The sequence below is a fragment of the Sceloporus occidentalis genome, unplaced genomic scaffold (assembly GCF_023333645.1).
Source record: "Sceloporus occidentalis isolate IW3139 unplaced genomic scaffold, rSceOcc1.0.p SCAF_8, whole genome shotgun sequence".
NCBI lineage: Eukaryota > Metazoa > Chordata > Lepidosauria > Squamata > Phrynosomatidae > Sceloporus > Sceloporus occidentalis.
This window is the reverse complement of record NW_028316988.1, coordinates 59,563-71,833: the sequence shown is the minus strand read 5'-3', so window position 1 is coordinate 71,833 and position 12,271 is coordinate 59,563. Positions and strand designations below refer to the sequence as shown.

The window sequence follows — 12,271 nt, the reverse complement described above, 5'->3', positions numbered from 1 at the left end:
CCCCGGCCTCCTTCCCATGGAGACTTGGCGGTTCGCGTCCTCCGAGGCTTCTAGCCTTTCTTAGCTCTGTGGGGAAGGACGCCGCTTACGTGCCGAGTGACGCCGGAAGAGCCGGGCGGAAGTGCCCGCTGGGGGCGGGGCAGGCCTTGACCTGTGACCCGCGTCGCTCCGCCCCCAAGCAGCCGGGCTTCGTTCTCCAGCCGCGATGGCGGAGGTCCCTGCGGGGTCGGTGGTGGAGGGCGGCTGGCTGGAGACGGCGGAGGGCCGGGAGCTCCTGGGGGCCCTGCTCCAGGAGAGGAGGAGGAGGGGGCGCCGCAGCTGCAGCCACAGGGCCTTCGGTGAGGAAGGGGCCCGGGACGGGGGGAGAGGGTCCCGGTCCCCGGCCCGAGGCCGGGCTCTGGGCTGAGGGCCTCCCTCTTGCGCTCCGCTCCTAGGGCTGGTGGAGAGGCCCCTGCTGCCCCCGGGAGCCTCCGCCGCCGACGTGGCCGCCTACAAGGTCTTCGTCTGCGGGCGGAGCGGCGTGGGCAAGACGGCGCTGGTGGCCCAGGCGGCCGGGATGGAGGCGGCCCCCGCGCACCAGGAGACCATCGGTGGGTGAGCCGGGGCCAGGGGAGCGGGGCCGGGCGCAGGGCCCCAGGAGGGGAGGCCCGGGGTGCCAGGGCTGCCCTCTTCCCTTGCAGGCATCCAGACCACCCCCGTCTTCTGGCCGGCGAAGCTGCGGGAGAGCGGCAAGGCCCTCTTCTTCCGCTTCTCCTTCTGGGACTGCGGAGAAGCCGTCCTCAGGAAGTTCGACCACATCCTGCCGGTGAGCGGAGGGGCGAGGGGCAGGGCTGGCCCCCGGCGGCTCCTCGGGCCCCTCGCCCGCCCTCCATCCCTCCATCCCTGCTGTCTCTCCTCAGTCCTGCCTGGAGAAGGCGGACGGCGTGCTCCTCTTGTTCTCCTTCACGGACCGCGCCTCCTTCCAGGACCTCCCTCTCCAGATCTCTCGCCTGGAGGCAGCCCAAGGGCCCCCAGCGCCTCCGCTCAAAATGGTGGTCGGCACCAAGTATCCTTCGCGGCTCAGCGCCATCCGGGCTCCCGAAAGCCCCCAACCCCCAGGAAGGCTTTTGCCTCCGTGGCAGGAGGAGGGCGCCCAAATGAGGCTGTTCTCCTCCGCTCTCATCGCCAGCCTCTTTAATGTCATGGCACCTGGAACCAGGGAGCTTCCTCAAGAGCCCCGCAGGCATCCTCCCCAAAGGATGGCTCAAGATGCCCAGTCTGCTTTGGACACTGAACTGGGAAATCAAGGGGCTCCCGGCACCAAGCCTGGAAATACCGGGGCTGGCTGCTTAGGGCACGGCTTCTGCCTTTCCTTGACCACTTCCCTCCAGGTTTGACCAGTTCGCCCACACGGACGTGACGGAGCGGGACCTGGCCGCCTTCCGCCGCGCCTGGGGGCTGCCCGTCTTGCGGGTGAAGAGCGCCCGTGCCCCTCGGCCGGCGGAGGGACGGACCCCGGACGCTTGGGCCGGTCTCTCGGACGTGGCCCCCCTCCTGAACGGCCTGGCTGAGCATCTCTGGCGGCGGGACCAGGCGGCGGCCGGCCTCCTCCCTCCCCCGCGCCCCACAGAGTGACCCAGAGCCAGCACTCCAGGCCCTGAAGAAGCCTGGCCTGAGGGCAGCATCCCCACGGCAGCCAGAGGGGCCAGGCTCAGCTTGGGGGGAGCACCCCTCCTGCCTCCAGAGACCCACAGTCAGCCCAGGTTGCTACCATGGGCCAGACGTGGCATCTGGACTGGTTGCAAAGGAACCCCCCTGGCCCCTGTGGGCCTTCTGCTGCCCCTGGAAGTCAATAAAGGCCTTTGCTTGAGAGTCTGAGTGTCCTGTGTCTGTGGTGCCACCCGCAAAGGCTCCCTGCCGCCGCAGTGGGGCTGGCTGTCCCTGGGAGGGGGCCTTGGCCAGGGAGTTCCTGCACGGCCGGACTGGGGGGCCTTGGGCTGGGTGGCCCTCCTCTGGGGCCTCCCCTGGGCTCCTCTCCTTTGGCAAAGGCTCTCAGGGCTCCCTCCAGGCCCCGCCCCAAAGGGGAGGAGGGAGGGAGAGGGGCGGGGCCTCCGCCGGATCCCGGAAGTCCAGCGGCCTCTTGCTCCTCCTCCTCCTCCTGGCGCTGCTGCTGCTGCCGCCGCCGCCGGGAGCCATGGCGCTGAAGATAGGCCCCCGGGGCGGGAGGGAGCGTCCCCCGGAGGCCGGCGGCTGGCTCCTGCTCGGCCCCGAGGAAGAGGAAGAGGAAGGCGGGCAGGGGGCGCTGGGGCTGCTGGGCGCCGTGAGTCCGGGGAGGGCGGGCGGCGGAGGGCCCCTTCCCTCCGGCCCCATCCACCCACCTTGCTTCCTTTCTCCTCCTTCGGGGGCCTCGCGGGGCAACTGCCTGAGCGACGGAAGGAGCCCCATCGGTGAGAGGGCGAAGGGAAGGGAAGGGAAGGGGCCCGGCGGCGTTTCGGACCCCGACGCCTCCCCCCAACCTCTGCCTCTTTGCAGACTTCGTCCTGGTTTGGGAGGAGAGGCCCCTGCCGGCCCCCGGGAAGAAGAAGCGGGGCTCCCGGGCCCACGGCGAAGGGGCCCCGGGCCAGGAGGGGGGGCCCGGGGGAAGGCAGGCGCGCTGGCGGAGGAAGTTCCTCCGGAACCTGCGCGGCGCCGGCCTCCGGCTGGAGAAGGTGAGCCCGGGGGCAGGCAGGCAGGGGAGGGAGGGCTGGGGTCTCCCTTGGGGCCATGCCCCCTGCCCCGGGGCACCCTCCCAGCCCTCCTGGCTCTTCCCTTTGCAGGAGGAGGAGGAGGAGGAGGAGGCCTGGCCCAGCCAGGGCCAGAAGAGCAGGAGGAGGCGGCGGCGGCGGCGGCGGCTGCAGTACCTGAAGCTGAGCGCCCCTTGGGAGGTGCTGGTCTACTACGCGGAGGAGCTCTGCCTGCGCGCCCCTCTCCAGGTGGGGCTCCAGGGACGCCCCAGGGAGGGAGGGGATGGGGCAGAGCGCAGGGCCCCTTCCCATCCTCTCCCGGCCCCTCTCTCCGCAGGCCCACCCCAACCCCGACCGGAACGCTTCGGACGCCTTCCTGCGCCGGCTGCGCTTGCCCAACCCTTTGGCCCAGTGGGTCCCCAACAAGCCCATGGACTACTACACCTGCGCCTTCCGCAAGTCCAAGCTGGACAAGTGAGTGGCCCCCGGAGCCCAGAGGATGCGGAGGCCTTTCCGGGGGCAGTTCGGCCCCACCTGGGTCCCTTGAGCGTGGCCTCGCCCTCCCTCTCCCATTGGCCCCTTCTGCATGGGTGCCCTGTCCCCCCTCCTCACCCAGCAACCCTCTCCCTCTCTTCCAGGTTCCTGGGGAGCAGCTCCCACAGCAGCTACTTCACCAGCACCCAGAGGCACCGCATTGTAAGGGGGAAGGGGGCAGAGGGCAGGGGAGGGGGCGCCCAGAGCAGGGCAGATTGGGGCACCCAGTCTCAGCCGCCTCCTTCCTCCCTGCTCCCTCCCCCTTCGCTTCAGGTGTATGAAATCTTGGCCCGGACGGCCTACGGGAAGCGCAAGCGCGCCGAGATTGGCATCGACCGCCTGCTGAATGAAGGGGTCTACATGGCAGCCTTCCCTTTGCACGAGGTGAGGGGGGCTGAGTGAGGGGCCCCACATCTGTGCCAAGGGCCCCCTGCCCTAAAATGCTGTGACCCTCCACATGCTCCAAGGCACTCTTGTTTTCGACTGAACTGAACAAAGCACTAAGAAGCTGAGGGGGGATGCCAGAAGGAGTCAGTTGCCTCAGGTGCCCCCTCTGTGCCCCTTCTTTGCCCTCCAAATGGTTCTTCCATGGCCCCCTCCCTTTGCCTCTGATGCCACTTGGCCCTCCAGCAAATCCTCAGACGCTGCTCTGCCATCTCTATGCCTCTATGATCGCTCTTTATTCCTCCCCTTCATCTCCTCTTTCTTCTCCCACTTTCTTTCATCTCTTTCTCCTTTTTTCTCATTCTATTTTTTCTTTCCTTCATTGTCTTCTTCATTGCTTTTCCTCCTATTCTCCTCTCCTTCCTCTTCCTTCTCTTTCCTCCTCCACCTCCAGGGCCCCTTTGAGCTGCCTGAGTATGAGGTTCCTGAGGAGGATCTGAACCCGCGCCAGGTGCTGTACAGCTTCTGGGCCCAGTGGAGCTGCTGGTACAAGTACCAGCCCCTGGACCACATCCGGGAGTATTTTGGAGAGAAGGTGGCCATCTACTTTGCCTGGCTGGGTGAGAGGCATGTAGGGGGGGCTTCCCCTCTTTTCCCAGCATGCCCCTCTTCTTGCCTGCCCCACGGAAGCACTTAAAAGGACAGCCTTGGCATCACCCCCACACACAAATACACACACACTTAATTTGGGTTGAAATAGGAAGGAGCAGAAGCAAACCTTGGTTGTCTCTGAGCATGTGCAGAGTGGATGGTGACTCTCATCTGGCCGTTGTCCCAGAAGGAAGCAGTGTGTGTCAGGGGGATCCGGCCAGCGTTCCCCTCCCTTACGTTCCTCTGCCCCACTGTCCTTGCAGGCTTCTATACGGCCTGGCTGCTCCCGGCTGCCTCCGTGGGGACCCTTGTCTTCCTGGCTGGCCTTTTCACCATGGGGAGCAACAAGCCTGCGTGAGTTTGGGGGTGTGGTGACAAGGGAAGCGGGTGGGGGCTGACCTGGGGGTGCCTGCCCCCCTTCCCTCCCCACTCAGCTTGCCCCTCTCCCTCTTCCCCCAGGCAAGAGATCTGCAACAGTGGCGGGCAGTTCCTCATGTGCCCCCTCTGTGATACCTGTGGCAACTGGAACATCTCCGAGATCTGCCCCATGGCCAAGGTGAGCGGGGGGGGGGGGGGGAGAGCATTTGCCCTGGAGACAAAGGAATTTGCTCAAGTGGGAGGGAGGAAAACCTCTTTCTCTCCCTCAAGTCCAGGGCAAGGGTGAGCTGTTTGGGGCCCCAACCCTCAGCCAGTGGGGGTCTCAGTGCCTCCCTCTGCAAAACGGAGTTGGCAGGAACCTGGAGTGGACTTCTAGGACATTAACAGCAGTGCATTGTCCATCCTGTCCCCCTCACTGCTTCCTCTTCTCCCTCCCTCCCCCCCCCCCCACTTGCCAGGTGGGCTACCTCTTTGACCACCCAGGGACCGTCTTCTTCAGCATCTTCATGTCCTTCTGGGCTGTGACCTTCCTGGAGTACTGGAAGCGGAAGAATGCCACCCTAGCCCACCATTGGGACTGTATGGACTTCCAGGAGGAGGAGGCAAGTGGGAGACCGGATCTGGGCCACCTCCAGTCCTTACTGTGGGTGGCAATAGCATTAGCGAGTACTTTTCTATACTGCTTATCAGGGCACTAAAGCACTTCCTCAGCGGTTTACAAAGTGTAAGCAAATTGCCCTCAACAAGCTGGGTACTCATTTTAGCAACCTCAGAAGGATGCAAGCCTGAATTGAGCTTGAGCCCCCTTGGCTGGGATTGAACTCGCAACCTTATGGTTTGTGAGTGAGTGAGTGGCTACAGTACAGGCATTTAACCACTGCGCCACCAGGTCTCTTATGGCGGGGGAAGAGAGGCAACAGAGCTCCCCATGCCACCGGGCATCAGGCTGGTCCTAGTCCTCCCTCCCCAGGGCCTAATGGTGGGCATTTACATTAGGGGTGGGTCATTGTGGGGAGACATGAACCCCCCCCAGGAGGCCTAGGAAGACCACCCTCTTGTGAAAAAAAGTCATCATTGGTATTTTTGTCCCAAGCGCCTTACACAGGATAGGAAGGAGGTATTTCTTTAGGAAAAAGGAATCCTCTCCTGGGCTTAAATTGGTTTGGAGGGGGAAAGAATATGACAAAAATACCCAGTGTCTGATGGGGGCCCTAAAAGGCTTGTGGACACATGTTCCCACCCTGATTTACATAATGCTAAGGTCGCTCATGCTCAGCGTCCAGTCCCTGGTTCAGTGGGGCATGCAGGCAGTCCCCGGTCCCCTTGAAGGACAACAGGGGACCAACAACGAATGGAAAATGAACAGGAATATGGCACTCTGTGTATGCGAGGGGGGACCACTTCCTGCTCTTTCTCAATGTTGCTTTGGCCCTGCCCCTCAGTGTGAGAAGTCCACATCTTGCAATCGACGCTTGGCCCTGTATCGCTGGCTCACCAGCCTCTTTTCCCCCAAGGAAGGCTCAGCCCCTGGTGCCTGCCATGTTTTTTGTTTTCCCAAAGGGGAGTGTGTGCGTGCAAAGAGTAAGTGTGCAATGGGGCTGCTTCCCTGGCACTGAGAAAGGGTTGGGCACCCTGACATGCATCCCCCAGTGAGGAGCTCTGGGCAGGGAGCAGTTCCCCTCCATGGCCACCGGAGGGCGCCTCAGACCAGACATCCCCAGCTCTAAGTTCCCCCTTAGCTCCCTCCCACTTTGTCCCTCCCCCCCAAACACACCCCTCACGCTCACTGGGACCACCTTTCCTTCGATTCCTCTCCCCACAGGAGCGCCCCCGCCCAGAGTTTGCGGCCCTGGCGCCCCACATGGAGCAGAACCCTGTCACGGGGGTGAAGGAGCCCTACTTCCCACAGCGCGACCGGCTCTCTCGCATCCTGACCGGCTCTATGGCCATCATCATCATGGTGAGCAGGGGGGTCCTTGGTGTGCCCCAAATATAGAGGGTGGGGTCTGGGCCCCATCTCCTCCACATTAAGCCCCAGCACCCACGATCTCCTTCCTCCCAGCTATGCGTGGTGATGATCTTCCTGGTGTCGGTGATCATGTATCGTGGGATTGTCAGCACCATGATGTACCACACGGGGAACACCGTCTTGATGACCCAGGTGAAGCGGGGGAGCGGGTCCGTGTTGCACAGGGGCTCCTGGCACCCTCCTGGTCTATGGAGGTCGGAGAGACGCAGAACAGGCCAGAAATGAATCTAACATTTTTCTCATCATTGTGAAAAAGATGTAAAAATGGCACAGTTTTTCAAGGCCATTCGCCATTTGAGATTCGTTCTGAACACAACGCATGGCATGTGTGTCTGCACATGCTAAAAAAATGGCAGTTTTTGCACAGAAGACAAGTTTCACGCACAGTACTGTCTGCAGAGAGTTTCTGCACAGAAAATGCTGTTTTCTGTGGGGTAGGACCCTTGTCTGTTTGGGCTCAAATCACAAATATTCTCACCCGTCTCGAATTCATCACATCAAGTTTCCCAAAATTTGAGAGGCCCATTTTTCACCAGTTTTCTGAATGTTTGTAAGTCGTCTTTCTGTGTGCAGTCTGGGGCAGAATGGCCATGCTGAGGGTGCCATAGTAGTAGAAGCAGCTGTCGTATTCAAGGCAGAAATAGTAGTATTTAAAAAACACCCTAGAAATAATTTTGGGGTTTTTCTTTGTGTCTTGCTTTTCTGCCATGAGTGCAAAGCTCTGGGGACGCTATGACAGGGCTAGAAGGAGGTTTGCCAAAGAGGCTGGTGTGGCTGGGAGTCTGTGGGAAATGGCTCCAAAGTCAGCAGACCCCTTGGACTTTGGGGCTGGATGCTTAAGGCCTTTTTCCGCCAGGGCACGAGTGGATATTTTTGTCTCCTACAGGCCGGGAACATTGCCAACCTCAGCAGCTCCATGGTGAACTTGGTGCTCATCCTCCTCATGAGTCAGGTCTACACCTCCCTGGCAGAGCAGCTGACCAGATGGGGTAAGAGAGCCAACAGAGCCCCTTGGTAGCAGCCGTTCCCCACCCGCCGCCACCATTGTCACACCTGGGCTCAGAACTAGGGAAGCCATGGTGCCATCCAGGCTGAGAGGCCAGCCTGAGTCCGCCCCAACCCCATGGCATTGCCTCTGCAGAGATGCACCGGACGCAGACGCAGCATGAAGACGCCTTCACCTTCAAAGTCTTCATCTTCCAGTTTGTCAACTTCTACTCCTCCCCATTCTATGTGGCTTTCTTCAAAGGCAGGTGCGGGATGCAGTGGTTGGTGGCATGGGGGCCGGGGTGGGTGCTCTGAGGAGAGGATGCATGCCCCCCAGGTGAGCTTCCAGGGAAAGAGCAGCCCTTGATGGGGGCAGGAAGCCCTCCTCGTAACCTTTAAGCATCTTCTTCTTGGCCTTCCATAGACCAGGATGGGGACCAGGGAAGAGCAGGTGGTAGACTCAGAGATGCCAGCTGGCAGGATCCTCCCTCACTCTAAGCAGATGCTGGTCTCCCCATCTGCTCCTGGCACCTGTTGGGGCTCTGGAACTGACCAAGCCCTGTTCTTGAGCCAAGGCTGAGGCAGCCTCATGGGACCTCCTTGGAGTCAGATGCCCTTCCCTGCCTTTCTCTCTCCAGGTTTGTGGGATATCCCGGCCACTATGGGAAACTCTTGGGCATGAGGAATGAAGATGTAAGTGGGTCTGGGGGAGGCAGGAGATACTCTTCCCTCCCCCCAACACTCCTGCCCTTATGCTTCACCCTTCAGTCTGGCGGGCTGTGGATGCCTGACATGGCACCCATTCTGGGAAGGTTTGGGAGGCCTTCTAGCCATGATCTCTGGCTGTGGCACCCCATAGGGAGCATTTCCTACTTTCAGTGCCAGTCCCCCCGTCCCTCCTTCCTCCCTCTCTCAACCCCTTGCCTGCCCTGCAGTGTGGTCCTGGCGGATGCCTGATTGAACTGGCCCAGCAGCTCTTTGTCATCATGGTGGGGAAGCAGATTGTCAGCAACATCCAGGAATTCTTCCTTCCGTGAGTCAGACAGGAGAAGCGGAGGGCCCCATGGAGGGCACTTACTTGGGGGGAGGGCTCCTCATGGATCCCCCTTTCCTCTTCTCCCCTCCTCTGTCAGTGTCTGCAGAAACTGGCCTTTTCCCAGCCGTGGGAATGGACCACCATCAGAAGAGGGCTGCCCTTCTGAGGGCATCTCTCTTCCGCATCGTTTTCTTCCCCTTTCTCTTTGTGGGCAGGAAAGTGAAAGCCTGGCACCAGAAGAGGCAGCTGGCACGGGTACGAGGCTCCCAGATCTGCCCGGAACCCAAACGGTGGGAGGAGGACTATGAGCTGATAGAGTGCGAGGGGCTTTTTGAGGAGTACTTGGAAATGGGTAGGTGGAGGGGAGCTGGGGCTGGTCTCCTGGCAGGAATCCAGCCTGGCCTTGGGGTCTCTACCCTTGCGCTTCCTCTCCAGACTCTGCAAAACAGCCTTCTTGGGGTCTTGGTGTGCATCCAGTTGTGCTGGGCACCTGCGACTCCCTGGGCGATGGGGCAGAGGGCTATGGCTGCTTCCCTCTGCCTGCCAGGGGTCAGGAGCAGGCCCAGGGTGGACAGTGCCCCCATTGCTCCCTCCCCCAGACCCAGTTGCAGAGATGAGAGCCAAGGCTGGTGGGGGTGGAGAAGGAGGAAGAAGCCGGGCAGACTATATGATCGGACAACCATGAACCCTCTGCCCGCTCACCTTCTTTCCTCCCATCCTGTACCCCCGCCCCACCCTTGCAGTGCTCCAGTTTGGCTTCATCACCATTTTTGTGGCTGCCTTCCCACTGGCCCCACTCTTTGCGCTGCTCAACAACTGGGTGGAGATCCGCCTGGATGCCCAGAAGTTCGTCTGCGAGTACCGGCGCCCTGTGGCCGAGCGGGCCCAGGACATTGGTGTCTGGTTCTTCATCCTGGATGTCCTGGCCCAGATCTCTGTCATCGTCAATGTGAGTCTGCAGGAAGCCTGAGGGGGGGGGAGCAGAGGACCCAGCACAAGTCTCCCCAGGAGCTGTCTTTCCCCACAGGATAGGATGGGAACCAGTCCCCCAGCTTCTCATTTTGTGGGGAGCCCCTTGCCTATACATCCCAAGGTTTAGACACCTGCTCCCCCACTCCCCTCCTCACCATCCATCCTACAGAACAAGGTCCCCTAGGAGAAAGAGCCCCCCATCCCTCCCACTGCAAAGGGGCAAGGCCTGGAGAGCCGAGACTGCAGGGCTGGTGTTCTCCCTGGGGCTTCTTCAGCGGGCTGCAGGGACCTCCCCAATCCTGGCCCGAAAATGCTTTGAGCCCACAATGCAAGGAGGGGGTCCTTGGATGCCCCATCTCTCCCCACCTGCATGGAAGAGGAGGGTCCCAGGGCTCAGCAGGGCAGTGTATCTTTACAGGAGCAAACTGTGTCTCCCCAAGAGGCTCAAGATCTTGATTGGATTCTTATCAAATTTAGCCTGAAAATGCCCTACCAGCCTCAGGGCCATCAATAGGTCCAGGCTCCTGCCTGACTCTATGTTTGTCTGTCTGTCCCTGCAGGCCTTCCTCATCGCCTTCACCTCCGACTTCCTCCCGCGCCTCCTCTACCAATATGAATATGACAGCCAGCTCCGTGGCTACGTCAACTTCACCCTGGCATACTCCCCCCCAAGCTATGTGGATGGCAACCACACTCTCTGCCGGTGAGCAGGGGCCACTCTGCCCCAGCCCCTGCAGCCTGACTGACCAACTGACCAACTCTCCTCCCTTGACAGGTACAAGGCCTTCCGGGATGCCCAGGGCAGCTACACCCTCTTCTACTGGAAGCTGCTGGCCGTCCGACTGGGCTTCATCATCGCCTTTGAGGTGAGCATGGCCGCTGCAGAGAGGGGCAGAGGGGAAAAGCAGTGGCAACAGTAGCCTCCCCTGGCCCACAGCTTCCCCTCGTCATCCAAAACACTTGCTGCATCCCTTTGCTTCCTAGGGACTGGGCCCTGAATCAGGAGGCCTCAGTTTGGATGCCCCTGCCCCTCATGTCCTCCTATCTGCCCTTTATGAGCGGTTGTGTTGGCCTACCTTGCAGGGGGAGGCCCACAGGCTGAGAAATCCCTGGGGGCTCCCCTGCCTTGCCTCCCCTGCAGCACGTGGTCTTCTCCTGCCTGCGCCTCATTGACTGGTTGGTGCCAGACGTCCCGGCCTCCCTGGAGGTGAAGGTCAAGCGGGAGCGCTACCTGGCCAAGCAGGCCCTGGCTGACAACCAGGACTTCCTGCTGACGGTGAGTCGCGACTCCTCGCCTTCGCCAGGTCAGTGCTCATAGGAGGGGCCTTGGAGCCCCTCTCAGTGTCTGTTTTCTTGTTGGTGGCAAACACCCGGCAGCAGGGGAGGGGGACCACAGATGGGGAGGGGGTGCTAGGAGGCATTCAGGGCTCCAGTCTTCCCCCTGAAGACCACCAGTCTGCCTGGGGGTCCCCTCGGCTCATGGCCACTCCAAGCAGGATGATCCCCTTAAGGCCCTCCGATCAGCCTTGGGGCCATTAAATGGATTCATTCCCTCTGCTTTGCCTTTTCTTCATCCCCTTTACTGGGGAAACTTAATCTGAACCCATCTTGTATGTGGTGGGTGGGTGCCAGTCCAGAAGGGGCCTGGGAGGAGGGCAGTCTGCTGTGAGGGGCAGCGTTTGCCCTGGGCAAGGTGGGACACTCTGTTGAGAAGGATGGCTTTGTGTTCAGGACCAGGATAGCCTTACCTCCCAAACAAAAAGTGACCCTGGGCACAGAGTGGGATTTCCTTTGCATATCCAGGGTGAGGACTGCCTGGGCTTCTAGACTAAGGGGCATCTACTTTAGAACCATTTTTTTCTAGAGGTTGTACCAAGGAGATGTGTTACTGGAGGGCTTTCGGGGTTCTTGAGGCTGGCAGGGAAGCTGAGGAGGGATGGCCACTCCTGGGCAGGGGACATTCATAGTGCCTGGCCCCTACTGTTTCCCATGATGGCCTTTGGGGTGTGAGAAGGAGGCAGGATGGAAGGCAGGCAGGGGACAAGGTGGGGAGAGGGAGACCCCAAGGAAGCAAAGCCCCTCAGCCATGGGACAGGGCATGGGGAGAGTGTCTTTGCCCCATCTCCTTCTGACCCTGGTCAGAGAGGGTCTACCACCGGCACAGTGAGAGCCCCCTAACTCTGGGTTTCTCTGCGCATGTGTGTACACACAGAGTCAGCAGCTCCTCCTGCTATCCTCTTTTGAGCCCAAAATGGGAGCCCTGTAGTTCTGGGGACACCCTGCACACACCCCTCCACTGTTTCCAGGTGGTTGTGAGTGGCAGCTGTGTAACGGTGGCATGGTCTCTGTGTGTTGTGGTGAGGCGGTGCAGGTAGTGTTGTGTTTTGGAGCTCTTGTCTTGTGTTTCTTGGGGGTGTCATGGCTGGCCAGGGGGCTTTTTGTGTTGGGGGGAATAAGTGCCCCTTGTCCTTTTCTGACTGCTATTATTAATTTCTGTTTTTCTCTCCTGGTGCAGCAAGCAGCCTTCTATCCGGCAGCATGATATAGCTGCGAGGCCGTCAGGACCCTGCGGCCATTTCCTTGCTTTTGAGAGGCTTG

The 12,271-nt window shown here is 60.8% G+C and overlaps 2 protein-coding genes across 3 annotated transcripts; both read left to right on the top strand.

The window, feature by feature from the left end:
- Window positions 1-39: 39 nt before the first annotated feature.
- On the top strand, window positions 40-2,050 carry LOC149307568 (ciliogenesis and planar polarity effector 2-like). Of its 2 annotated transcripts, XM_089537221.1 has the most exons (5): window positions 63-338; window positions 435-590; window positions 681-805; window positions 900-1,045; window positions 1,371-2,050. In XM_089537221.1, exons 1-5 carry the CDS (start codon window positions 206-208, stop codon window positions 1,612-1,614), a joined length of 804 nt encoding a protein of 267 aa, XP_089393347.1. In that variant the 5' UTR covers window positions 63-205; the 3' UTR covers window positions 1,615-2,050. The 2 variants fall into 2 exon arrangements, with proteins under 2 accessions (XP_089393346.1, XP_089393347.1); XM_089537220.1 differs by having other exon boundaries at window positions 40-338; window positions 900-1,461.
- Window positions 2,051-2,173: 123 nt separating this feature from the next.
- On the top strand, window positions 2,174-12,264 carry LOC149307567 (anoctamin-7-like). Its single transcript, XM_089536783.1, has 21 exons — window positions 2,174-2,426; window positions 2,512-2,951; window positions 3,040-3,176; window positions 3,341-3,398; window positions 3,510-3,620; window positions 4,075-4,240; window positions 4,535-4,625; window positions 4,731-4,827; window positions 5,108-5,251; window positions 6,472-6,609; window positions 6,712-6,810; window positions 7,565-7,667; window positions 7,820-7,931; window positions 8,304-8,358; window positions 8,601-8,698; window positions 8,917-9,053; window positions 9,445-9,650; window positions 10,234-10,376; window positions 10,449-10,539; window positions 10,815-10,977; window positions 12,189-12,264. Exons 1-21 carry the CDS (start codon window positions 2,174-2,176, stop codon window positions 12,218-12,220), a joined length of 2,874 nt encoding a protein of 957 aa, XP_089392909.1. The 3' UTR covers window positions 12,221-12,264.
- The last annotated feature ends 7 nt before the right edge of the window (window positions 12,265-12,271 follow it).

Bases quoted from the DNA above. Each gene is read 5' to 3' on its own strand.
- LOC149307568 (XM_089537220.1), top strand. From the start codon at position 206: ATGGCGGAGGTCCCTGCGGGGTCGGTGGTGGAGGGCGGCTGGCTGGAG. The intron at 339-434 runs GTGAGGAAGGGG...CTCCGCTCCTAG, and splicing joins CTGCAGCCACAGGGCCTTCG to GGCTGGTGGAGAGGCCCCTG. The intron at 806-899 runs GTGAGCGGAGGG...GTCTCTCCTCAG, and splicing joins AGTTCGACCACATCCTGCCG to TCCTGCCTGGAGAAGGCGGA.
- LOC149307567 (XM_089536783.1), top strand. From the start codon at position 2,174: ATGGCGCTGAAGATAGGCCCCCGGGGCGGGAGGGAGCGTCCCCCGGAG. The intron at 4,828-5,107 runs GTGAGCGGGGGG...CCCACTTGCCAG, and splicing joins AGATCTGCCCCATGGCCAAG to GTGGGCTACCTCTTTGACCA. The intron at 6,610-6,711 runs GTGAGCAGGGGG...CCTTCCTCCCAG, and splicing joins CTATGGCCATCATCATCATG to CTATGCGTGGTGATGATCTT.